The sequence below is a fragment of the Phaethon aethereus genome (assembly GCF_964289735.1).
Source record: "Phaethon aethereus genome assembly, chromosome: 2".
NCBI classification, from domain to species: domain Eukaryota; kingdom Metazoa; phylum Chordata; class Aves; order Phaethontiformes; family Phaethontidae; genus Phaethon; species Phaethon aethereus.
Window position 1 is genome coordinate 145012650 of NC_138582.1, and position 26105 is coordinate 145038754.

At 42.0% G+C, this 26105-nt stretch overlaps 1 protein-coding gene across 1 annotated transcript in view; it reads left to right on the forward strand.

Moving 5' to 3' along the window:
* Positions 1-14915, forward strand: part of CALCR (calcitonin receptor) — a gene marked incomplete at its 5' end in the record, with an annotated part of 180255 nt that extends 165340 nt beyond the window's left edge. Inside the window, 2 exon segments of the mRNA XM_082014714.1 lie at positions 6985-7026; positions 14360-14915. Coding sequence (XP_081870840.1) covers positions 6985-7026; positions 14360-14581 — 264 coding nt within the window. The 3' untranslated portion in view covers positions 14582-14915.
* Between the last annotated feature and the right edge of the window lie 11190 nt (positions 14916-26105).

Below are 26105 nucleotides of genomic sequence, written 5' to 3' on the forward strand. Positions count from 1 at the left end.
ATGCTCTAAGGTTATCAGAGAATTACAAAAAGAGTGTTAATTATCTTAAATAACAATCCTAATTATGATCATTATGCAATAGAAAGTCACTAAACCAAGGTCACAATGAAACCAGAAACAAAACCAAAGTATCGTGAAACTGTTCTACCGATGGATGGAAACATGTGAATGAGGGATCCAAGGAGGCAAAGCTTCATCTCCAATGGGTTCCTTCTGGGACAACCCAGTCACTGGGATTGGGTGTCTCTCCACGACTTATTGACCCCGATCAGTCCCTGGCACTGCATTTTGTTTTGTTTCAGCAGTGGTAACGGTGCCGGGGACACGGGTGTGGGCACACGGTGGGGGCTGCTCGTGCCCCACTGCTGCTGTGCCCAGAGAGGCATGGCAAGTGGTGACAGCCCACCCAGAGCTGTCCCCCAGCCAGGGCAGCAATACAGACCTCACAGAAGAGCTCTTGACACCTCCGCAATATAATCCCAGTGTGCTTCCCGCCAGCGGGTAAAATTTGGCTTTTCAGGGGGACTGTGTGGTTGTCCTCTTAAATGCAGCTGACAGTGACGCTCCCTTTTCCGCTTAGGGCAGATTTTTAATTGTATTCTAAAATAAGGTTTCTTAATCCTTTCCCAATAATTTCTTGTATGCATATTTAAGACAGCCAGCTATATAATCACTCCTCTGGTGCTCGTTTTCTTCTAGGACTGATTATGTAATTAGCAGGTACTGTATTAGCTTGTGTGATGGCTCTATTTCCCCGCTAGCTATTATGCTCTCATAAACCACAATGCAGCCTGCTTCTCCGTAAACTGGCAGCAATCTATTAGTCTTTGCATCTTGTGGCATGTCAATCATATATAAGCAGGCATTGTGGGTGCAATTCTGATTTTTTTTTTTTTTAATAGAACACATTCTCCATTTCTGCACTGGTTAGACAATATATTTTATATGCCTTTTCTAGAACAGAAAGAGAGAGAGTTTTTCAACAGCACATCACTGCTTTTCATGAACACAATGGTTTGATATATTAGCTACATCACATACACAGAAATGGTGCAAACAAGGCTGCAGCCTATTGTGAAAATCAGATGATTGAAGATGATGAATGAGAAGGAATTTGCTCCCACAAGAAATCGTGTAATGGTATTTCTTTCAGAGAATGGTTCTCCCGTTTGAAAAACAGCATGTGGAGATGTTACGTGCGACTTTTCCTCTACTGAAGTCACTTTTGAATTGTAGAAGCCAGTCTGGTTTTGAATTGTCCTGCCCTTTTTGCAATATTATCATCAGTGACCATTTTAAGCAGAAGCATTTTTTCGAATATGGGTATATAAGCGGTTCACAAGCTCTGTATGCTTACCTCCTCTGCATCAAATTGAGTATGTTTCGCCATACAGACCCGATTCTTGACAGATCTGTAGAGTAGATGTGTAAATGACAAAAAAACATTAAAGACTGACTTTTGTGCTGCAAATACTAATGCATGTACTTCTGTAAAGTAAAAGTAGAGATCCGTATCTCCCCTCACCATCACCAGTATCAGTTTTTCAATCTCCACACTGTGCTGAAATGAAGATTGCACCAGCCAAAAGAAAGATATTTCAACCCCTAAGTGGAATAACTTACGCATGTAGGTGCATTGCTGAACATGCAGTTAGCTTATTCAGCAGGGATCCTAAAGTAGGCACCACAAAGCAGTTTTACTCCAAGAACAGCTGGTGAGTTGCAGGTTTTCCCAGATTTTCCCAGAGGAAAATTTCCCAGATTTTCCTAGAGGACTTAACTTTCAACAGCCTGTTAGATGATGCTGAAAGGCACAGTCTTCCTCAGGATGTGGAACAGTACGGTACAGAACGCGCTGGCTCCTTACACACCTCTGGCACGAAAACACATCTGCCACTGAAAAGCCTGAAAAGTCCTGTCGTGCCACCCGGGGAAGACGGAAGGGCACGGCTGGGCGAAGAGGCTGCCTGCGGCGAAGCAGTGAGGCGGCAGCAGCCCTCTTCCCCGCCGCGGGTCTCCATGCCGGGAGGGAGTGGGACGGATGTGGCTTCTGCCTCCAACCCTGGCGGGGCCGTTGGCACCTCTGCTGGCCCTGGGGCCGCCGCTGCCTCTTCCCCCACCCCGGGAACCGCTGAGCATCTTTTGAGGGGTCCTAGGCTGCAAAGAGGTCGGGGTGCCGAGCTCCTGTCCGAGGGCTTGCTGCCAGCAAGCACATCCCATTATCCCAGCTTCTGACCTCTGACGTTGGTCCGTAGCTGAGGCCTCACAAGAAACGAGGAAGGGTAGAAAAATGCGATAACCCGGTGATACATCAGTTAGTCCCACACATGGACCGTCCCACACGTGGACCCTCCCACCGGATGCTCTCAAGCCCAGAGATTTACACGCTCCTGCTTGCAAGCTCCTTCCACCAACTGTACCTTCTCGCCACATTCTCTCTCCAGCATCTTGTAGCTGGGTTTGTAGCGGCTTCCACGTTACCTAACACGGCATTGTTGCTATGCCAAAGATCTAGCCATGGAGGTCTGCTTGGTGCAGTGGAGAAGTAACTCCCAAACCAACAGCAATATGCACGCACTTAAAGCTACTCTTCTTAATAGCTTGCTGACTGTGGCCCCAAGTGTGCAAGTCTGCCTCTAATGAGAAATTAAAATGCTATTCAGCATAAGGGCCTTGGTTTTTATTGGCAAATAAAAAGCTCTTTTCTATTAAATGGAGAATAATCGAAGTTTCTTTCTCTGCAAGATTACTTCTGTGTCACACAGCAGCTTCCAAGCAGCACCCACCCTGCCAGGCAGGAGGATCCAGCTCACAGGAGCCTCATTTCTATAAAGGGTATTTTGTATTTTTTAGGCCTGGGTTTGGGTCACATATATGTCCACTCTGTTTCCAAGCTGTAAATTTAACTCTCTCTGCAGCTTTACGCAGAAGAAAATTAACCCATTTAAAAGTAGCTTCTTAAAAATAGTAAGATATTTCAATGCATTTTAGAAGTTATTCATTCCATCTGTTTCTCCATTTAAAGGGAAATAAATATCCTCTGTGATATCAAACCAGAAACATTTTTCCCTTCTATGCAAAGTTAAGGTCATGCTTTCAACAACCATAAATAGGATTTTTTAATTTCTTGTTCTTTTTTTTATTTGCATTATTAGTAATTTCAAAACTTTCTAATATTTTGAGCCAATAAAAGTTGGGTAATTTTTTTTTGAAAGCTGGATATTATAAAGTGCCATTTTTGTATGAAAAATTAATGTACAAAATGACTTCAGCAGAGAGCAGGAGAAGCAGCGAAGTGTGAACTTCGGCTGATGGGATGTCTCCATCATTTTGCAGCAGGTGGGCTGCCGTCTTCAGCCCTCTTGTGCCAATCTCCCCACCTCAGCAGCAAGAGGAACTGCACAGGCACATCCTTTGCTTTGCTTATTTTTTTTAACCTAAGTGAACACTTTATAATGCAGTCATTTACCTCAGAGATGCTGCATGAATGTGCTGTGAACAAAGATGATAAAGAACACAATACTGTTTTTGTTAAAGCTCTTTATCTTTGCTGAAATGAGAGAGATGGGAACAGGAAGCACTTCAGTGAAGGATCTTGACCATGCTTTTTTTTTTCCTTCCTCCTGTCCATTCAGATGCAGAAGTAAGAAATGAATGGACATGGACCAAAGCCCACACAGGGAATCAAAACCTGATTTTTTATATTATGACCATCTGTACAATTGCATGTGCCATCGTCTTTTACCATCAATAATGAATATATCACCCCACTAAATCCTAAACAGCAAGACAACGTGTAATTAGGGTAGACACTAAGGCCGTGGACATGCTCCTGAATAACAGAAGTTAGCGTATCTCTAGATGCTTTATTGGTTTTATGGAAACATTAAGCTAGAAGAAAAACAACTGAGATATCAGAAACCCATGTAAATTTGCAGTATCTTCGTAGGGGTTTTCTGTTTGTTTCTTTTTAACCTGAGCAAATTACTGGAAGTTCTCCTGAAGACGCTCATGTCCTCTAGGAGAGTGATACACAAATTAAATACCTTTCAACCAAAGAATGTCCTTGGACCAGTATAGGCACTTAAACACAAGGAAAAACTCACTATGGTGTCAATAAGGTATATGAAGGTCTGAGAGCTGCTGAATCTGGACAATCCCTAAGGCATGATTTAGGCAAAAGCCACATTCATCTGGTCTTCACACAGTTTGAGAAATAGAGAATTTCAGAGCAGCCATTAAAGGTCTTAATCTCTAAATGTATTCTTCATCTCTGCCTTCAGTACCACAGCCAATGTTATCCTGCTGTCAGCAGACAATATATCACAGGTCAGTTTAACAACTCCACGCAGTGGCAGAGAGATATAATTGACCTAGAGAGCGCATCCTCTACAAGAATTGCACCCTGAGCAAAAACCAGCAGCAGTTAGGCAGAATATGAAAGACGTATGTCAAAGAGGTATGAGAATTAACCTGTGGGCCTCACATGAAATAATTTCCCAACTTCCAGTCTGCCACATGTTTTAATAGATCCACTGTAAAATTATCATCATCCCAAGCCCTCCTGACTCTGAGGAGACAAAGCTGGTATGTGCTATAGATATCTCTGTAGCTTAACAACTGAAGATAACAATAGTACTCTGAACTATGGGCAAAACTTTATGTAAAAATTGGAAGAAATAAGAATAGAAAGAGCAAGAGCAAGAGCAAGAGCAAGAGCAAGAGAAAGAGAAAGAGAAAGAGAAAGAGAAAGAGAAAGAGAGAAATAGATGGCAGAGCCCAGAGGGCTGTTGCTGGTGGAAGAAGAGCAGTGAGATGAGCATGGGACAAACTAGAAAAAACAATTTCTTCAGCCAGGAGATGTACATCATCCATGGTCTCAAAATAATGAGGAGCCAGATCTGCTCTCAGCTCACTCCAGACCAGAAGAGCAACTGAAGGGATATGAGGCATCACCACAGCTGCTGCTTCAGCTTTTCTGTTAGAAGTTGTTTGGAGAAGACACTAGTTAAGGGAACAACAGTCTCCAACAAAAGAAAAGTAGAGCAATTGCAGGATGTAACAGAGGAATTCAAATACCATAAAGGAACTGAAGTTAAAAATGGCTTCACTTCAATAGTTCAGCTTCATTTTCTGCCTTTAGGGGAACTGCAGTTCTGAAATTCCCCCTAAAGACTCTCACTGAAGAACAGACTTAGAAAAATTTCTCTGGTTCTTTTTCTCCTCCTGGTGTCTTTTGTATCCACAATGCCTCACATAGGATGTCCATCAAGCATCTCTACTTCCAGAGGAGATCAAGATCCATCTCATTTCCCTTCATGTCTGACTGCTGTTGATATAAACACACTTTAGCAAAATAGTGAGACACCAGCTGAGACCACGTACCGTGCAGTTCAACAACAGACGTTTTGCAAGACTCTGCAAATTAATTTAATGTAGCATGCACACGTAAGGAGAAAATCAATATAAGGCACTGGGAAATGACACATTTGCTCCCCTTGCATAATTTTTTTATTTAGGAATCTGTGGTCTGACAAAGTCCTGCTTTAGAGGCATAAGATTTTGGTTGACTTTGTGGTGTTTCTGAAACCAGAGCTTACGGATAGACTATTGTGCATTGCGTATTATGTACTGGGATCTGAGTCTTTTGAGAATACTCACTGCTTTTCCAAAACATTAAAATAAACTTTCTTTTTCTCACTATGTCTACCCTTCCTCCTCCTTGCACAAGCTTTTCTGTGTTCATATTTGAAGTCATGTCATATTACAAATTCTGCATTAGAGAACATTTATTGGAGTAAAATAATTGCCAAAATTCAAGTGGCCAGCACCTCTTCAAACCAGCCTGTGTATCTCTAACATATAAGCATTTTGTTAAAAAGGTTATTGCTTACCCAATGTTTGTGGTCCAAAATATACGCTTGAGAGTCCAAGACATTTTACAAAGTGTTAGCTACAGTTTAACTGGTAATCAGTTAAATGAGGGTTCATAAAAAAGATACCTCTGTAAAGCTCTTCAAAGCAACCCTTGGGAACACAAGCTATTGTATTGCAGTTTTCCCCTCAGTTTTCCCCTCATATCTTTATTTTATAATAACTGCTTTAAGTAAATTAAAATGAAGGCATTTGGCTCCCGCTGACGTTATGTAATGCTATTTTAATAAGAGCGAGTGTGGTTTAGAACATGGATGAGTGTAACTACATGAGTCGGAACGGCAGGTTCTGTGTGAATTTTCTCTCTTATTAATTTCACTCTTTCTCACCTCATGTCCCTGGTTTGGCCCTGTTTAATCTTGTAGCAGTAGTGAAATATTATCTGAACAACTGTGGCAACGATGAAATTAATTTTAAGCCATTTAGGACCAAGCTATGATCTGCAATCCCTCTTCTTTTTTCTTTGTCCCCTACCTTCTAACTCACCTATTGTGGTTTTTTTTCCTTTTTTCTGACAACTTATGCCTCTTTTCACATCCCTGCCATCCATTGTGATGCCCCAAGTACAAGCTCACTTATCCTGACATACATTTCAATTTAAAGCCATCCTGGGGCAGCTGGATTCTCCTTGGCCAACACTTTAAACTGGGTAACTGTGCTCTGGCAAACGAGTGCCAGCATGTAGGACACAATTCCTCTGCCATCCCTTCAGCAAAGTCAGTACCAGCGTGCTTCTCCCTTGTACGCAAGATATCTATCCACCTTACATACCATTTCATTTTCCTTCTCTAGGCCTCTTGTACAAAAATAACTTCATAGCCAAAATAGGTAAGCTATAATTATTAGCAATGTAGAAGAAAATGGTAAAACATGTTGAAAAGACAAAAATCAGTGCAATATCATAACCGTGAATGGGGAGGGGGGTTAGGTGAAGTGTCCGGTGCAGAGGAGGTGGACTAATGTTTTTATCTTGTATCCCTCAAGTCCAAGTTTCTGAACAACACCAAAAAGATTATATACTCTGATCTCTGAACTCTTTCTTTCTCTTAGGGCTTACTTGTGGCAACTATATTCTGCTTCTTCAACGGTGAGGTAAGCATGTGAAATACAGCAAATGAACAGAACTTGAAAAATAGTCACTTCGTTGTTCGTTAATGCAGAAATGAAGCACTACAAACTTCGAAAGCACACAAAGTCGCTTTTTGCTCTCCGTATACAAGCAGCAGTGTGCATTTTTGAAAGCTCTGTGCAGAGCGTGACTTGAATATCTCTGAGCGGATGAATCAGGAGTGTTACCACTACAAAGCAGATGGCACCAGATGAGGTGCAGGCATGAGGCTCTCCCCTGCCTTCTGCAATTTTGAGACAGAAGCGTAAGTAGAGGAGAAAAATGCTCTGCTTCCCTTCCTGCCCCAGAATGACAGGATGGATCTCCTGGAAGGACCGCGACGCCCCATAAGTAGCAGTGGGGCTCTTCGGGGCTCTGCCCTGGAGAGCGTGTGCTGTGTTCAGCCCCAGAGCCACGGCAGATGCCGTCCCCGGTAGCGCTGCCAGAGCAGAGGAGCCTGGAGGAGTGTGATTACTTTCACTCCTTTGAGGATTAGCACTGGCCTTCTTTAGGTCAGTCTTTCTCACATAGTAACGGAGAAATAAAAGCCCTTGAGGCAAAGATGTCTCCTGTTCTCTTACAGCTGGATCAATATTTTATATACCTACAGCTGGCTTTAGGCCCACTTCACCACTATTTTTTTTTTTTTTACAAAAAGCTGGTTAAAATATGTCAAGAACCATTTGAATTCCTACAGCAAGCCATTTTCCAAAGATGGTTAGCAAAAAAATGCATTTTCAGTACCTCAGGAGCATTCAGCTGTAGCAAAATAAGACACTGCATACCTTAAAAAAAGCTAGAAAGTCCTTTGAAAAGTTAATTTTCAATCCAGAGCAGATGAATTAGGTACAGAGCAAGCTTTGTGATGTTAACACTCAGTACGTCAACCTAAAGAGATATTCCTGCTCCTGTTTTTCCCTCTATATTATTAGAAAGTAGCAAATTCCCAGTGCTGATGTGAGCACGCTGATGTTTTGGTAGCAACTTGAAGCAAGTTCTCTGTTGATAAGGTGCTACTGGCTGGCTTGCTATCCTTTGGGATGGCAGAGAGTATGAAATTTGGCCACCACTTGTCACCATCACTGCACATGTGCTTCTGGCTGGCTTGCTGCACAAATGTACAGAGAAATGCAAAAGTAGAAAAGACTAGAGGCTTCCCACTGCAGGTCCGTAATACGGCTTTTCAGGAGAATAAAAAAGAATGGCAAAATGTGAGCAGCTAATGACACCAGAACCTGACGCAAAATGATAGCTGCAAAGATCATGCTGCAGAGCTTCCTGGTTTCCTGGGTCAGATGAAAAAAAGTTGGAGAGACGTACAACTATTTTTCCCTATCACATTTCTGTCCCCAGTATCTGCAGGCTACTACCACCTTTACCCCTTACTGTCATCACGTTCTGGCACAGTCCAATCTCCATGCCCTGGAAACACAGAAAGACTTCTGATGCTCCCTGGTAGGGAGGACCTCGCGTGGAGAAACCAGAGACCAGCCAGGCAATTTTTGAAACATCCCTTCCCCATAGGAATGATGGCATAGCAATGTGCAGGCAGTGCTCCAGTGTGTCCTTGCTTGCCTCCAAACAATGAGTTACCCCAAAATCCTTGAACATTGCCACCTTCCTTCTTCATTCTCCCCAGTGTCACCTTCCATTTTTTTTTCAGATTGGATTTTGCAAAACAAATTTGCTTAATGTTTTATGGCGTTAGAGTTCAAGGTAGATTACTCTGTAATTCTCCAACTCTAATGAGAACATAGGGATTTTTGCCTAGAAAGGCTGTAGCAATGTTAAAAATTAGGAAAGGCAGCAAGAAAATGCACTGAAAATGTAAAGTATCTTAAAGGCTGCTTGTTTCTCAGGTATGTTTTATCAGATAACTCTAATTCCAAAGCAATGCCACAATGTCAGAGAAGCATATCCACCTTTACAACTCCAGGAATACAATTTTCAAGTTACCCAATGGTGAATAGATCTGGAGCATCTGCTTGCCAACATCATGGTGGACCATATATATCATTTAATTCAAAATTAGATTGCAGGGTAGGAATGAGTTTACCTGTCATATGAACTAACCTAGAGTGCGCTAGGCAGAAAATGAAAAGCCACATTCCAAGAATGAAAATGACTCTAAAATAAATATGCAGCTCTCTTTTGTTCATTAAGTATTGTATTGCATCAATTTACAATTCAGAATAAATATATTTGGATGAAGAAAACACACCATATTCATACATGATGTTCAGACGTCCAACCTCAGAGACATGCTGCACTTTGTGGACTTCTGCACTGACTGAGCTGCTGTTAGGAAGCTGCAATAGCAGCCAGCACGTGGACTGAAGATGCATGGTCTGGGTACAAATCCTGAATGACAGCAATAGCCACCAAACCCCTAGTCACCTCTGACAGCCTTTATGACACCTCTGGCAGCCCGCAGCAAAACCACCTCTTCCTTGTGAAAGGCTCTCATTTGGATATCCACTTTTGATACTTGAATTGCCAGCAATCCATCACTAAGGGGATACATCTGGAAAGGATGGTGCCCAAAACGAGATAAAAATTAATCTGATATTGAAATGTGGCTTCCAGTTTTGTACTCTATTGCTCCCATAAGTAATCACATGGATGGCTTAACTACCTCCAGGTGGCTGCAGACTGCGTTTAGGATTAATGGCTCCTTGATGGAGTGGCTGATCAGAAACATTCATTAGTATCAGGCAGTAAGAACAAACAGCCATGAGGATTCAGGTTTCCCAAACATGTTGAGTGTGATTGTTGGTGCTTGGATACTTTTCACCATTACACCCATTTTTAAAATTGTTGTATCTGCTGCAGACTTGCAGACTGTCTAACATGGTCAATGGCAGGGATGCTGAGAAACCCTCTCATTATTTTCTTATAAGAAATTTTATTTACTGGGCAATAAGGGAAGATTTTTTCAGAATTTCTCATTAAGGTGGGCAGAGAGCCGAAGATGACACTTCTTTAATATAGTCTCAAGACAGTTTGGTGCTACTTGCATCAGCATATTATCAGTAAACATCAAGCAAGTTTATGTACAAGAGTAGCTGTGCTGGGCTGTACCAGAAGAGAGGATGAAAGGATTATGACCCCTTTCCTCCAAGTTCCATTTATTGCTGCAGTAACACAAGGTGTAGATATATAAGGCACATAACTTACAGAGGAGCAGTGACAGCCTGATGCCAAGATGGCATTAGATCCTTCCAAAGGGAGCGCTGGTCTGAGTTTGGCTACCCAAGAGAATTAAGCTGAGATAGTTTCCCCCAGTTTTTCTGTGTGCAGGATGATACTGACCAAAGCCACAGTCCGGTCTTCAGTTATGGCAGGAGATTGTTTCCAAGCTGCTGTACACATCTGCTGCCATAGAGCTCAAAATTATTTCTCATGAGAAAATTCAGTGTGGGGCAAGGAGGTTAATTTAGTACCACAGGAACCTGGATACTCTGGGATTTACTTTTTCCTACTGGAATATTTAACTTCAAGGCTGAAATACATTAAGTTTAGCCAGGACAAACAATGCTAAGCTCAGTATCACCTGACAGTGTTTTATATTGCATTCATCACCTACTACCTCACCAGCCTCACTTTAGTACCATAAGCTCATCTATAGAAAGAAATGTAAAAATAGTAATAAGAAGCTGTACTGATGCCTGCATTCATGTGGATGAACACATAAACAATGGATTTGGTTTTGACTTTTAAAATGACAGATCTTCTTGTGCATTTTCATATAAAATCTCGGTGTCCAGCAGCACTGTAGTTTCTCTGTCCAACAACAACAGTGTTGTACAGATGATACGTCTCTGCAATAGTCTGCTCACCAGACCATATTTCCAGGCCTGAGATTGCTTCTAGACTGCAAGGCTGGCCAACAAAATGGAAAGTCTGTTTGGAAAAAAAACAGCCATGTGTCTTGTGTGCCAAAGAGGCATGAATGGCTAACAGAGAACAGAAAACCCTCTAAGTCCTGAAGAGCAGAGTAATAAACTCAGGCTCTTCATTTCTTTGGACTTGACTTTCTTCCATTTGCTATCACAGTGGAAAGCATGACAGGCATCGCCCTGCCTGTCCCCAGGAGCCTCCTTGGTCGTTAATACGTTATGGCTGTGCATGTGATTTTCAGTAATGCTGCTTACACATTCAAATTCCATGCATGAACAGTTTTAGTTGGCACTGAATTGTGATCATCTGAGATCCTTGGAATCGTGGCAGAAATCTAGATTAACACATTGTTTTACTCAAGTGCAACAGCTTGTACTATCCATTATCCATTTGTGGCCAGATTCTTGTACAGGCCAGCAGTTCATCAGAGAATAAAAACACAGCTGCTTTGACCTTGTGCTCACACTGCTCCGTGGAGCCTTTTAAACTTGACTAATGGCACTTCTAATCATGGGCTGAGCTGGAAGGGATGTGCCTGTTCTTTCCCCAACCAGACATACAATTTGTGTCACTCCCTTCTGAGAAGAAAACTATAAGCTCCTCATGGCAGGCTTTGTAAGACTCGGTGACTTTTGTTCTTCCCTCTTCAGATAATTGTGTTACCCTCTCCAGACCTATGGTTGCCCTGGTGGCCCGTCGTACTCCAGTTCAACTGAGAGCAGTTTGAGAGCTCAGCAGGAGCTTATCACCTTCACAGCAGCTCTTCTCCCCACGCAAGAGCGATCAAAGCCTTGTGGCCTATGCAGGGGGCAGGGGACGGGGGGCTAGGAGAGGAGCAGGAAGGCTGTAAGAGCATGTTCTTGCCACCTTCACTAAAGACGCTGAGATTAATCTGAATGGATGAACTGCTGTGAAATGCAAACACACGCAATACTTAGGGGCAGAGGCGATGGCCAGAGGTGCGCAGTGGCTACAGGCACTAATGACCGCGGTGGTGGTGTTGGAGAGATGGCCGTGGGTGGGCAGAGCTGCTCTGCACTTCCAAGATTCCTGCCTCAGTGTGTCTGGCTGTAGGTGACAGGAATTGCTGCCCCAGTGTGATATTGGGGAAGGTCACTGACTTAATCCTTCCGAAGATTTCTTCTTCCGGTCCCTCCCCATAGCTTCTAGGGTGACTAAGCTACAATATTCATACTGTAACATCAAAAAGCAATTTTAAAGCAACTAAAATCTTTACAGGGTTTACCTCGTGTAATATTTCTGTACCATGTGCTTCAACTGCATTACTCTTTCACGCAGTAATTCTTTCTCACTAATAAACTTTGGCGATGGTGTGATATGAAACATCCCTGCATGCGACCATTTCACTTTAAATCTCAATATTGGCATAGTAGGCTTTGCTCACAGCCCCATTAATTAAAGTTCTGTTGTAACCATATACCTTGTCTGTGCTTAATATCTAATTAACCTACACTCAGCCATTCATTTTCTTTTCTTTATGTGTTAGGAGAAGGTGAATAGGAATGACATTTCTGCAGATGAAGAGAACTTTTAACTACTTTGTCTTACAATAAACAGCAGCAAAAAAGAGCTAGTATTGGAAACTGGGCGTGGATATAGTTTTCAGTTAGTTTTAAAGGACTAGTCCAGCAAACGTTTGTTTACTCAAGAAAGTAGTCATACCAAAGTCAGTGCAACTACTTGCATGAGTAAGGATTTATAGCATCAATCCTCATACCTTGGCTTGCGTCTTGGATTAAAAATAAAAAGCCAAAGCAATTGAAATATCCGTTCTTGGCACGCTACGTAGTTGTGCTGTGCACTCAGTAAGCATCTCAGATTCAGAGAAATTCCTTACGAAGCCTTGTCCTTATGTGACATGAAACAGCTTTCTTGCAGGCGGCTGTGGGTGGTGAGTAGGTAACATTTTACTATATACATATTAATAGAGTGATTAGCATTGTGGAGACTTGGGAAATATTAAAGTCATTCAGATTCATCTATATCAGTCAAAGATATTGTTCTGCACAGAGCCCAGGGAGTGACTTCAGACTGAGCAAAAATGACAGGCGTTCAACGTCCGCCTCAGCAGGAGCACAGAAACGCCGGGACACTCCTGTCATCCCAGCGCCTCACCTGCACCTGCCTTCCTCTGGCAGGGGGGTCATTAACAGCAGTTTATTACAGCAAACTGTTCCTGTTCGCACATTTTGCTGGCTGGAATAGCTGTGCTGAAGGAACAGAGCCAGGCTTTGCCCACTCCCTGCTCTGGGAAGGAGCTGGCAAGTGCCGGCATGCCTGAACGTGCAGCTGGAGGAGGGCTTCTTATTCCCTGGCAGGACTCAATAGCTTAAGTCATATCCTAGCACCATATACAACATCACTCAATGTAAATGTTGAGTAAAATATTTTATTCCTAGAAGACGAATGTCCAAAGCTTGAAATTCTCTGCTGCGCAGAGGGCTGTGACCAATGCTATTGTTTTGCCAGCACAGAACCTCTTCTTAAATTACCAAAACAAAATCTCTGTTTAGCTGTGCTAATCCTCCAACTCATTCTACAAAATTAGCCCTGGCAAGCACTTGAAGTCTACTTACACTTTACCATTCCTGGCCAGTTTTACTCAAGGTTAAGTTTCTTCAAGGATCACAGTGCATTTGCCATTCCGGGGGCAAGGATCCAGCAGTAGCATCAGATGGGTTTTAATCCCCATCCCTCCTTCCTCTTCTCTCTTCTACCACAGCATCCTGTGCGTCAGTCTGTTCCACACTTATCTCTTATGGAAACAGCTAACCCGTACCCACTCTTCATAAGCAGCAACTGCAGAAACCCTTAATAGCTGCCATAGGGTAGGCAGGGAGGGAGTTAAGGCTGAGAGTTGAGCAACTGCTTCTGCTTCTGGAGCTGGGAGCAGAGGGTAGGAGAGAGGCAGGCTGAACCTGATGGAATTAGACCTGGAGCTTTCCTTCCTTTTCCTTTTCCTTTTCCTTTTCCTTTTCCTTTTCCTTTTCCTTTTCCTTTTCCTTTTCCTTTTCCTTTTCCTTTTCCTTTTCCTTTTCCTTTTCCTTTTCCTTTTCCTTTTCCTTCTCCTTCTCCTTTTCCTTTTCCTTTTCCTTCTCCTTCTCCTTCTCCTTCTCCTTCTCCTTCTCCTTCTCCTTCTCCTTCTCCTTCTCCTTCTCCTTTTCCTTCTCCTTCTCCTTCTCCTTCTCCTTCTCCTTCTCCTTCTCCTTCTCCTTCTCCTTCTCCTTCTCCTTCTCCTTCTCCTTCTCCTTTTCCTTGTTTTCCTTGTTTTCCTTTTTTCCTTTTCCTTTTCTTTCCTTTTCTTTTTTTCTTTTATTTCCTGCAGGATATTTTAAAATGTCTACAATTATAGGCATTTAGATTATGCCTCACCCTAACTATGTGTTTCTTTAACAGGTGCAAGGAGCTTTGAAGAGGCAATGGACACAGTACAAAACCCAGTGGGGCCAAAGGCGCCGTGAGCACTGTTCCACACGATCTACCTCCTACACTGCAACGTCAATCACGGAGGTCCCCGTTTACCTGTACCATCATGATTCCAACAATGAACAGTTAAACGGAAGATATGTAGAGGACTCTGAACTCGTTGCATTAAAATCTGGAGAGACATCTGCCTAGCTCAGCACCAGCCATTGCGAACACATCATTACACATTTTGCTTGTGAACCAAGTGGGGAGAAGGGTGGGAGCGTGGAAATCCAAGCCACTGCGGGAGAGAGCAAGACCAGGTGAAGGGACAGATCATACTCAAACCACATCAGCCTCTGGCAGCGATGGCGTAGATGGAGTCTGACGCAGAGTTGGGAATAGCATTTCTTCCTCGCGCTGCAGCAGGGAGTGAACACGGACCTGCTCACCAGGCTATGTCATCTCCACATCTCCCGATACCGGCCGTATGAAGTGACCATCTGACAGTAGTAACAGTGCTGGGTAGCCTACAGCAAAGAACCAGTACGTTGCAATTGGAAACTTTCAGCACTTCTTGCTTTCAGTACTTTTTTTTAGCACTAGATTTTGAACTATCAACTTTCACAGGATGTAACCGGCTTGGAGTCCTTTACTTTTCCCCTTTTAATGAGTGTGATGACTTCTTAAAAGATTTTGCACATTGCAAGACAAATCAAACAGATGAACAGAAAAAGAATCACTCTAAAGTATTCAAATCTTGATGGTCTCCAAAGGATGCCCCAAACTATTACCATCCCCAGAGGATACCCCAAACTATTACCATCCCATTAGCAGGTGCATAAAGCAAATTAAGGTGAAATAGCTATTGCATACAAAGATCTAAAACACCCTCAGAGAAAGAGATAATTTCTTTAGTTTGTGTCAAACTAGTCCTAAAGGCATCTTAAAATAGTTTTTGTTTAACAATACTGGTAGTTCAAGAGTATTTATTTATAGGAAAAATTGTCACCCTATTACTCTTCCCAGAAACTCATCATTAAGGCACAGTTCTTTCACTCTGAATAAACTGAGATTTGTTTGGAAATTCTTTTCTTTAATAGCCGTTCTGAGATGAATACTAGATGAATGCTTGCCTCTGTTACAAAACTATGATCATGGCAGTAAAGGATCCCAGGTAAGAAATGGGAAACTAATGTCTTAGCACAGGAAGCATCTATTTTTAGAATCTGGTAGCTGTTCTGAATCCATAATTGTTGAAGGTGATGATTTCATGTGTGAGTCTGTCATCAGGAAAACATGATGAATGAACAGTTTTGTGAGTAATAAGCACCTTTTATCACACATTCAAAGCATCATTAGAGTCTCTATGTGATTACTGAGGCAGAAATCAGGTCAGGGAGAAGCTGATTTGCAGTTAGAAGTTAGCGTACTGTCACTGCAAAAGTTCTGCAAATCACAAAAGAAATAAAATAGATTAATTTCCCACATGAAGCTAATTGTGAAGCAGCAGAAAGGCCAATGTCAAGGAAGTTTTGCAGGGCTGTGGCTCATACTAGTTTTATGCATAAAATGTCTAAGGAATATAATGTCATTCCTTCTTGCATCTCTCTGAAAAACTGCCCAACAGATTCCCAGTCCTTTGCCTTTGTCCGAGATGTGCGTGGGACATTTCAAATGCTAACAACTTCAAGATATTCATCACAGTCTTTAACTTTGAAGGAAGCTGGAAAGTTACCAGTCCCCCTTTGTTTTCCCTGCTAACCCACCTGCATCTGATGCTTCAATCCTATCCCAAGCAGGAGGACATGGTCGGAGGAGGAGGCAGCCGCAAGTGCCAGTGGTGACACTTGCTCATCTCAAATGTCTAAATACCAGCCCTGACCCAGGAGTTGCAAAAACTCTGCCCTGCATGGCAGGTGAATGGGGAGAGGCAGAATGCCGTCTTGACTTATGCAACACAGTTTGGCGTAGATGTCGAAAACGAGAGACAATTTCATTCTTAGCGATTTGAAACCTTTTTTAAATATTGTGTTCAGCCAGGCTCAGTTTTTCCTTCACTGACAGAGCTAGACCCTAAGCTTCACCTTTCATTTCTAAATTTTAGATGGAGGGCTGCTGTACATGTCTGCATACATGAGTCACCATCTCACTGGAAAAGTCCCTTCCAGGAATGAGTTTGTGAGGGATAGGCGTAAACCCAGCACTATGAGAGGGGACCGAATTCCCGCTATCCGTACGTGAGGCGATGGCTCGCAGGGAAGGGGTTTGCTCCGTTTGTGCCACCAGCGCAGGCACACGGCCGCTGTGCGCGCTGAAGCTTCTTCCCCCGTGTGAGGAATGAGCGGCCGGCACTGCAGCCGTAGAACAAGAGAGAAGAGCTGGGGAACGAGAACTAACTGTCCACCAACGGTGCAGATCATCGCGTGGTTAATCCAGTGGAACATGTACAAGAAAATACGATCACCTGTATTTGTTCAAGCCACTTACCTACTTTTCAGACTTCAAGGAATACGAAGGCAGTTATTTCTTCAGACAACGGTATTTCGCGTTACTGCTATTTCTACTTTTACCAGTGAACAATGGGAAGTGGAGGATTTAGTCATTAAAGACAACAAAGTGGCTCTGCCATAAATGCTGTATTTCTGAATAGCTTTGGGGCACGCTGCACTTCCCAGGAGTGCTCCAGAAGGCATTCCTGGCTTCTAAAGACACAAATGAGTTGATTGTAAAAGAAGTGTGCATAGTATAGAGAGTTTAATAATGAACATGTTGGTTTTAATAATGTACATGTTTACAACGTGTAAATGCAAGTTGTTTCACAGTCTGTTATGTTTATGTGGATGTACAAAATGGAAATGCTTTGCCATTATACTGGTCATTTTCTTTCTTCACTAATGATGTTTTCTTGCTCTTCTCACTAGAATGCTCTGAAAAGCCAAATTCAGGATCTGGGTTTAGGATCTTGGTTGGAGCTTCAGCTGGTGGAAACACTGTGTGGTTACGTCAGTCTTTATAGAAGTTTTGGTTTCATTGGAGGGATGATGATGTGCAGCCACTAAAAACTTGGCCTAACACATGTACTGAGCTTAGGGTTGGCATCACCCTTGGGCTTTGCAGGAAAGGCTGTGTTTTAGAAGTACTTGCTGAGTAATTTCTAATCAAAATATTTTCTGATGGAAAATGCTATTTTTCTTCATCTCAAGGTGGTTTGAAGTGTTCTTATTGCACACATAAGGTGACTTTCACTTCTCTGCTTTATAAATAGTACCATACACTAGTGACAGTAATATTGGGAATGCTGATACGACCTCAATAATTGCAATGTCCAGGCAGTAGGGTGTTTTGTCTCTAATACATTTCAGAGGATCAGCAGAAATGCATAGTTAATGTATCAGTGTATCAAGAAGTAGGAAAGGAGCTGACACTTGAATCAGTGGCTTCGAGGTGTATTTTAACCTTACATGAATCACCTCTGCAGTATCTGTTTCCTCTCAAACGCCACACCCAACACATGAAAACCCAGTTTAGTGAATATTTGCTCTGGCAGAAGGGTTTGTGTGGTTGCTTTGTCTGAGCAACCAAATCTATCAGGAAGATGCTGGTTATTATTCTTTACCAGGTACAGAAGTGCAGCACAAATTAGAAGTCTTGTTGTGGCATAGGATGCCAAAAGCAAGACTTGTTTTTTTATTTGGTTTACTTAATAAATATGTTTTAGCTGAAATAAAACAGCAACAGAGGTAGAACAGACAATTTGCTCTGTATTAAAATTCTTAGCATTAACCCTAACTTAACTAAACACCTGCCACTATTGCCATTACGAAGTGCTCATGTGCTTATAATGTAGCAAAATAACTTTGCTTTCACGCAAATGTGGTGAATTTCTGTCCTCTTTTCCCAAATTCTCCTCTATCCTTTGCCAACCTTATTAAACAAAATCTGAGCCATTTTTCAAAGATGCAAAACCTAAACACTAACAATGTGAAGGTATCTGCATTTCCAGTGCTTGGAATTTTAAAAGTCAAATGTGTCTTCATGAAGCTAAATATGCATAGTTATTTGATTACTGCTCAAAAATATGAGCATTTGTAACCTAAAAGTCATTTGCATTGCAGCAGTAGTTGGTCCCAAGCCAATGAGACTCTGCAGCGTGTGAGCATGCCCTGTTTGCCCGCTGGAGGCACAGAAGACGTGAGCCCACCCATCTGCAATTTCGACCCAGCGCTAGCCACATGGGAAAGAAAAAAAAAACAAACAAAAAAAGGGACTTTGCAGCTAATGGTAGTGGCAAACTGGGAATTCTGAGTTCCTGGGGCAGCTGGGTCATTGCAATGTACCATTGTACTTGCTCCTCGAACACCCGCTTCAGAGGGACTTGGCAAAGTGTAAGCGTGAGTCCTACACAGCAAATGTCATCAGCCGGCAGTGAGGGGAAGTCAGACCTCCAGCTTGAAATACCTCCTTGGGAGGAAGAACATGATCAGCTGTTTAGTCAACTATCCAGTGAAATTTAAGTCCCTGGTCAGCCCTGAGGTTTAGGATGCTGCCAGAGTTATGCTGCTTTGAGACCTGTAGTTCTGTGGCAGCTGTAGTAATTAAGGTACCTGTAAGGTTTAAGTTCAAAGTATCCTTTTCATGACCTGCAGATGCTTCTGTGCAGTGCAGAATTTTGCAGGTACTTCCAGATGAATCACTAATTTATATTTAAGTACCCCTTTATTGAGTACTCAGAGCATCACTCAGAGCATATCACAATCAATGTTTTGGATTATTTATCAAAACAAAAGAAAGGATTTCTCAGCATCTCAAGTACAGATCAGTATGTTCTTCTCAGCCTAATAAAGGACAGCTGTTTTAACCAGTAAAATTAAGTGGTGAGAAGGTTATCATTACTGACCATGTCATACTGCTGCAGAAAAAGAAAGCACTGTGGTAAGATGACTAACCAGGGTGTTGTATGTGAGCCTCATGCATAAATCATCGCAGACAGTGTTAGGGATGACGTGGGCCTTGCTCATCTGCCTTGGCAGAGGGACCATTTAGATGACCTGTCAAACTTCTGTCAAGAATTATTTTCTATGATTTTATAGCAGCAGAGATGGGCACTGTGCTCTGCTAGGGCAGGAAGGTGCTTCATGCCCATATATGCCATTTGAGATTTTCTTCATAATCTGATTTCAGGATCTCACAAGCCTATCTTTAAAAGGCAAAAAAATCCCCAACTATCTTCATTCCGTTTTTAAAGGACATCAGATGTCTGCACTGATTTGAAGAATCTGGTTCCTTTTGTTTCACTGCAAGCAAATGCAGCATTTGAGAAGTGACCACAGGAGGTTACTTCGTGTAACATGTGATGTGCAGTGGTGTGACTAGATGCAACCCCTCCATTCCCAAGTGCGGTGATGTTAGTTTGCATAAATATGGCCAAGTGAATACAGCTTCTTCCCTCATCTGCCCTGCTTTTCTCTACCGCAGTTTTGCCACCACAAAAAGTGTTTACTCTCCAATCTGTGCATCCTACGCATTTTCAGGAGGAATGTTTCTCCCTTACAGTTTGCACCTTACATTGACTTGCTGTTGATCCAAGATGTACTCACCACAAGTTGTACTGGACGGTGTGCATATTAAGCCAAAGCAGTTCATAGAACTCAGGTGCTTGTCCCACATTGTTTTTACAAAATACCACTGGAATTATAGAAATGGTAAGTGCAGATTTAAAACTAAATCGGGTAAAATTCTGAGCACACAGATCAAGTATCTTCAGAAGCAGAATAACATTATCTTTCTCTTTTTGACAGAATATAATCCTGTTATCTAAAAAACCAACATCGAAAAAGCTCACGAGAAGGTGAATGTTAGATAAAAGGCACAAAAAAGCAAATGTCTGGAAATTCTAGGTAGCATACATATGGATATATATAAAAATTATATATTATATATATGAATATATACACAATGAAGTATTATTAAAACTGTGTTCAGGTAGAGAGTGACCCAGAGTCTCCGCAAAATGCACAAAGCATAAATCATGAGTGGGCGAGACTGTGGGGCAAAGAAGTTATGTAGCCTCTCTTAACTACAGTAATGCTTTCTGGGGACCCCATATGGAGCACAGGCAACTGGGGTCACCCATCGTCCCACTCCCACACCAAACAGGTTCATGATGGAAATGACTGGGACAAGGGATGTTGGCTACACTGCGTTTCTCACCTTCCTAAAACATCGCTGAGCTGATGAAAGGGCTGATTGGGAGGCGAGCAGAAATAATCTCTTTCCCAGCTGCATGTCTGCTCTCCAACAAGTAAACTCATTTATATCACCAGCATAAGACCCACTGTTGTGGAGAAGACTGACCTGAGACCAGACAGATACTCGGTAAGGAAAACCTCTTATTTCACTCTACCTTGTGTAACAGTAATTCTCACCGACTTCAGCAGTGTAGCTACGGGCAGGATTTTTCTCTCACTGATTTTAGAGGTTATGTAAATAGCTAGCAGATGCTGAAAACACTTGGTGAAATACAGTCTCACCTTCATATTTAACATGAAAGGTCCCAATTCATCAGTATTATGTTACATACAGACTGATATTTCTTTCGTTTTGAACAAGCAAGTCCAACGTACCTCAGGGCAGATGGCGGCACAAGGCTGATCACCAGCATGTTGCACGAAGAGGTGGTTCTGGGAGGTGACTGGCATGCAAGGAGATGTGTGGATCTTCCCAATAACTGCTGCAGGGGATGAACTTGTCCCAGTGTGTGCGTGCGTGCACATACGTGCACATTTCAATTTGCGCCAGGCGAGGTTTAGGTTGGATATTAGGAAAAAATTCTTTACTGAAAAAGTGGTCAAGCATTGGAACAGGCTGCCCAGGGAAGTAGTGGAGTCACCATCACTGGAGGTGTTAAAAAAAACTATGGATGTGGCACTTCGGGACATGGTTTAGTGGGCATGGTGGTGTCAGGTTGACGGTTGGACTTGATGATCTTAAAGGTCTTTTCCAACCTTAATGATTCTGTGTTTCTATCATTCTATGATTTTTAATGAATAAACCCTTTATGGATAAATATCATCACAATTAACAACCCTTCTGAGAAGGGCCTGGGAGGGATTTCTGTGCAATTTAAACAATATGTGAGATAAGAACCATGAAGAAAGAGGCCATATGTCTGGTTCAGAGACAGCATCACCAACATTGGCTTCTGCAGGGTTGAAAGTTACACAAAATAGCTGCCTGTGATGAATGTGGCTCTACAAATGGTCAGAGCTCGTATTGTGCTTGCTGCAGATTGTGCGGGCAGGTTTATCAAGTTCAGGCCCACAACAAATAAACAGGAAATAGCTGAAGAAAAGGTTTTGCTTATTGAATTGTATTGTACTACAGGCTTTTTTATTTTACAAGCCCTTTTATTGTCTTTGGGTATACAGCAAATATTTTACTCCCAAGGACTTAGCCCATGCTCACAATTGTCTCTCCAGCAACCAAAGGGAGGTGCTTCTCTGGCAGAGGCTGCAGCTTAGAACGGGCAGAAACTCAGAGCCTTCACAAGAATTATAGTATGAGTATGTCCAACATGAAGTAGATACAATCCATACTGCAGCCTTCATTTTCAAAAGGAGGGAGTGCAAGGATTTTTCATTTTATTCCCCTGCTGTAAAATTGCTTCCTGATGAGAGACTCCTTGGGGCGTCAGGTTAGTGAGGATGTGGAAGGACAACAGGTCACTCCAGATGTGCCATCACCCACACAGGTACTGCCATATACATGATGAACAGTTTGTCATGACTTGTCAAGTTTGGGAAAATGCCAGAAAACAACCCGAGCATGTTTCTCCTTTCTAGCTGAAGACCATGTAGGAGTAAGAGTAACTTGGTATCGATTTTTCTTATATATCAGGATATCACGAACAAAGGTCTCTGCTTTTCAGCCATTTGTATTACATTACACAAGTACTAACACTCTTGAGTACAGAATGTTGTATCAGTTACCAATAATGCACTTCAGCAAGAGAAATGAATGCAATCAGGACAAGAAACATAATAAATATATTTTATGCTTAACATATACTAACTTTGTAAATTAGCAATATACCTTCAAGATTCAAAACATACAGAATAAAATCTGGATGAATTTTAAACGATCTGCTGTGTGTATAAAAAGTTCACTTTGTTTTTATAAATTCATATCTAGAGAAAATATTACTGTATGTTCTTGTGAGGAAAGTTTTATGCAAGCAAGTTTTATTGGGTTATGCTTGAAATGCGTGGTTCACAAAGTTGAAAAGGCTTGAAAATGTAGCAAGACTTCCCATGTTGGCAAATCTGAGGGATAGTCTATAAGCCACAAAATCATTGTTTATGGTTGATAGGAATGAAAACACAGTTCTAATTGAAATATCCCTTTGTTTTTATATAACCCAGGAAACTCATTGTCTACTTTAGCATTTACTGCGTAATGTGGTTTTACGCCATAAAATACCCTGATGATTTTCTACACCAGGCGATGTGTGTTTCAGATTGTAAACCAATTGTTCCATTGCATTGCGTACTGTACCTAAGCTGAACCTTGCTGTAAATAATTCCCCATGTGTAGAAAACCTTCTTACAAAGAAATACTGACTGATGTGAGTGAAATCTCGACCTTCCTGAAATCAAAAGCATTAGCTGCTTGAGTTCTGTGGAAACCGGGTTTTCACCCTTTACAGCTCCTGGTTTATCAACTTCAAGCGCTACGGATGGATGAGAGAGGAGATGCTTGGCGCTGCTCCTGCAACACCCACAGCTCCCCACAGGGGCTGCAACCCTGTGGGAGCTGCTGTTGTCTTTTCAGGTTATTCCCCCAAAGAACTTGGGAAGTTGCTCAGAGAGCAATGTTGGAGAAAACAACGCAGAAATTAAACCTTGCTCTGACATTCCCTACTGCAGCAGATACAGAAAGACAGAGCCCTGGAGGGGGGTTTCAGGTACCCTGGAAAGCCTGGTCTGCTCTAGCCCTCAGAACGGGCGATGCCTGGTAGGGTCCACGCCGAGCTGGGTGCCAGTCGATTGCCCTTTTTTGGTTTATTTTCCATGTTGCACAAGAGTGTTTTAGATGGAATTTCTCTGGTGTTGAACTAAGCATTCAGGAAATTTTGCCTTTATGGGAGGCTTCTATTTTTGCAATTAAAGAAAAATCAGACTCATTTTAAAAACATTGGAATGTCTTCTTCTCTTCAGGTAATCAGAGATAAATGAATACCAAACAACTGGTGCTGTTGTTAACAGTTAGATAACCCTCATCCCATCAGATATTTCTTCAGGTCTCTAACAAGCCTATCTATGAGCTAGCAGCACAATAACATTAAAGGTCACAGAAATATCTATTAAAATCAAAGAAAAAACTGTGGTTAAGACACTGAACTGTATGGACTCAGCAGACCTACATTTGGGTCGTGTCCCTGCGACAAACTTACTATGTGGTCCCAAGAAAATGATTGCAAACAAAGTGCTAGCCTTACTGAGTCCATTGAAACTTCCACTGACAGATTTAGACTCCTACACTCAAAATTTAATTTTTTTCTCTAGGCATGTTTTCACTGGTAAAAAAACACAGTCTGTCAGATGATTTTATTCTAGACACATCTAAAACTGTCTCTAAGTCCTGACCAAAGTTCCCACAAAAGTCAATGGGGAAAAGCTGTCCCTTCATCCCCCCAAACCACCTATTCCTGAATGACCACCTGGCTTTCCACTCTCTGATGGGAATTCTGTACCAAAATCTCATTCTTTGCAATGGTTCTCAGCCATGAGCTAATGAATTTCTTCCCTCTGGTTAGTGAATTTTTCAAAATATTTAAAACATTCTGAAGTATTAGAAGGAAAAATGTTCAACAGTTGTTTCTGTGAAAGCCCTGTCTTAGGGAACTCTCCAGTGTGCTGTGTTGTAGGGACTACGCACACACGTATATTTAAACATGCACATATAATACAAAATACCTACATAGACTCTACACCTATAGTCCCAATCATCCAACTGGGGTACAAGTGACACAATTACAAACGGTGCTGGGCAGGGAAGGCATTCAGCTCCTGCTGAAAAGAAAATAGTTTGCTAAAAGGCGGCTACGAGGCTAAGTTGCACATATTTTTTAGATGCCTTGTGTAGTTGAGGGAGCTGAACCCTTCTCCATCAATTAGGCCCATCTATATATAAGTTAAAAAAAAACCACTGATGATCATAGCAAATGCCTGCAATACATACAGTATTAGCCGCATGCTTTGCTAGCAACCAACCATTTGATGTTCATTTTCTCAGCCTCTGCTATAAAACTGCCTCTTTCTGGGCAACAAGACAACGCTGAAAATCACTGTGGGTACTACCAGTAACAAAGTCAGCAAGAAAGTGAAAATCTTCTTCGTGTCACACCAACCCGATGAACACGCTGTTGGCACAAGGGCAAAATAGATGTAGGCAAGGCACCCTACAGTGTGTGTGAATGTCAGCAGTCCTCAGAAAGACAAAGCCCAAAAGCCGTTTCCCAGATTGGTTCTCTAACATTCAAAAATACCAGGTCTTCAGCAGAATTTATTTTGGCAGAGGTGTTTGTCAATCTGCCAAGCAAGCTGCTTCTGAAGCAAGGCAGCTGAGCTGCAGAAGTCGGCTAGCATAAGAAGAGAGGGAAGAGAACAGTACATCCTGGCCCAGAACAATTTATACTATTAAGAAATGTTTCACATTAGATGGAGCATCACCAGTGAGCAATATACACAAATAACATTAGGCAATTAGATGTGCATGGGACACAGTGGTGGTCAAATGTATCCTAAAAATATTTTTACTCAGCCAAGGGACAAAACCTTTCAGTGGCATCTCCCGAATACAGTTGTGTTTGTTATTCCGCTCAGTGAATTATAGAGCTGCTCAGGAGAGGCTGGAGCATTGCTACCCATCAGGTTCCTTGGGCTGGAAAATGCACCTCATAGATAAATGCTTTTTTGGCATGAAGTATGTCTTGCTCTCATTTAATGAAGCCTTCCTCACCTAAACAGTATCCGCAAAGAAAAAGGGGAAAAAACTTTTTTTCATGTTCTTTGGACAAACGACAAGACTAATGGGCTTCAGTCAGCAGTTACACGTTATCTGTCTTAACATTAGAAAGTCTTTCCTCATCTCGGGGACAGATGGCCCCAGAGGGTCCTGGCCAGTATTTTAAGGACATTAGACAAACAAACTCAGAACTGATAGAGATGGACCTAACTGCTGTCTTTGATAATATTGCTATAACAAATAATTTCTTGGTAACATTATCCCATTTTCAATGGGGGAACTCTCCTCCAAGCCTCAAACACTTAAGTTGGCTTTTGGAGGGTTGTTTTTGTTTCTCCCAGTTGCAAACCATTCCCAATATTTCCCATCAAAATAGACTTCATCCTTACCAATATTTTTCAATAGTGTTGCTAGTAGTTCTGATTTGAAATGCAGAGTAATTGCGTGTGTGGATAGACTTTAAAAGCAACAACCAAAGATGACTGCTCCATTTCCAAATTGAAAACCACTCCGCGTCACAGATAATTTTGTACGTTTCTCTACTTGTTTTAGGTATTGCTCTGGGGTTCTTCTCTACTGTGAGATATTAGTGACTTTCACATATGGCTCTTGAGCATGAATGAATTTTGTAATGCCAAAACAAAAAAAACCCAAACATTTTTGCTCAGGTGCATTTTAAGATCATAGGTGAGGGGTGGTTTGTGTTTAG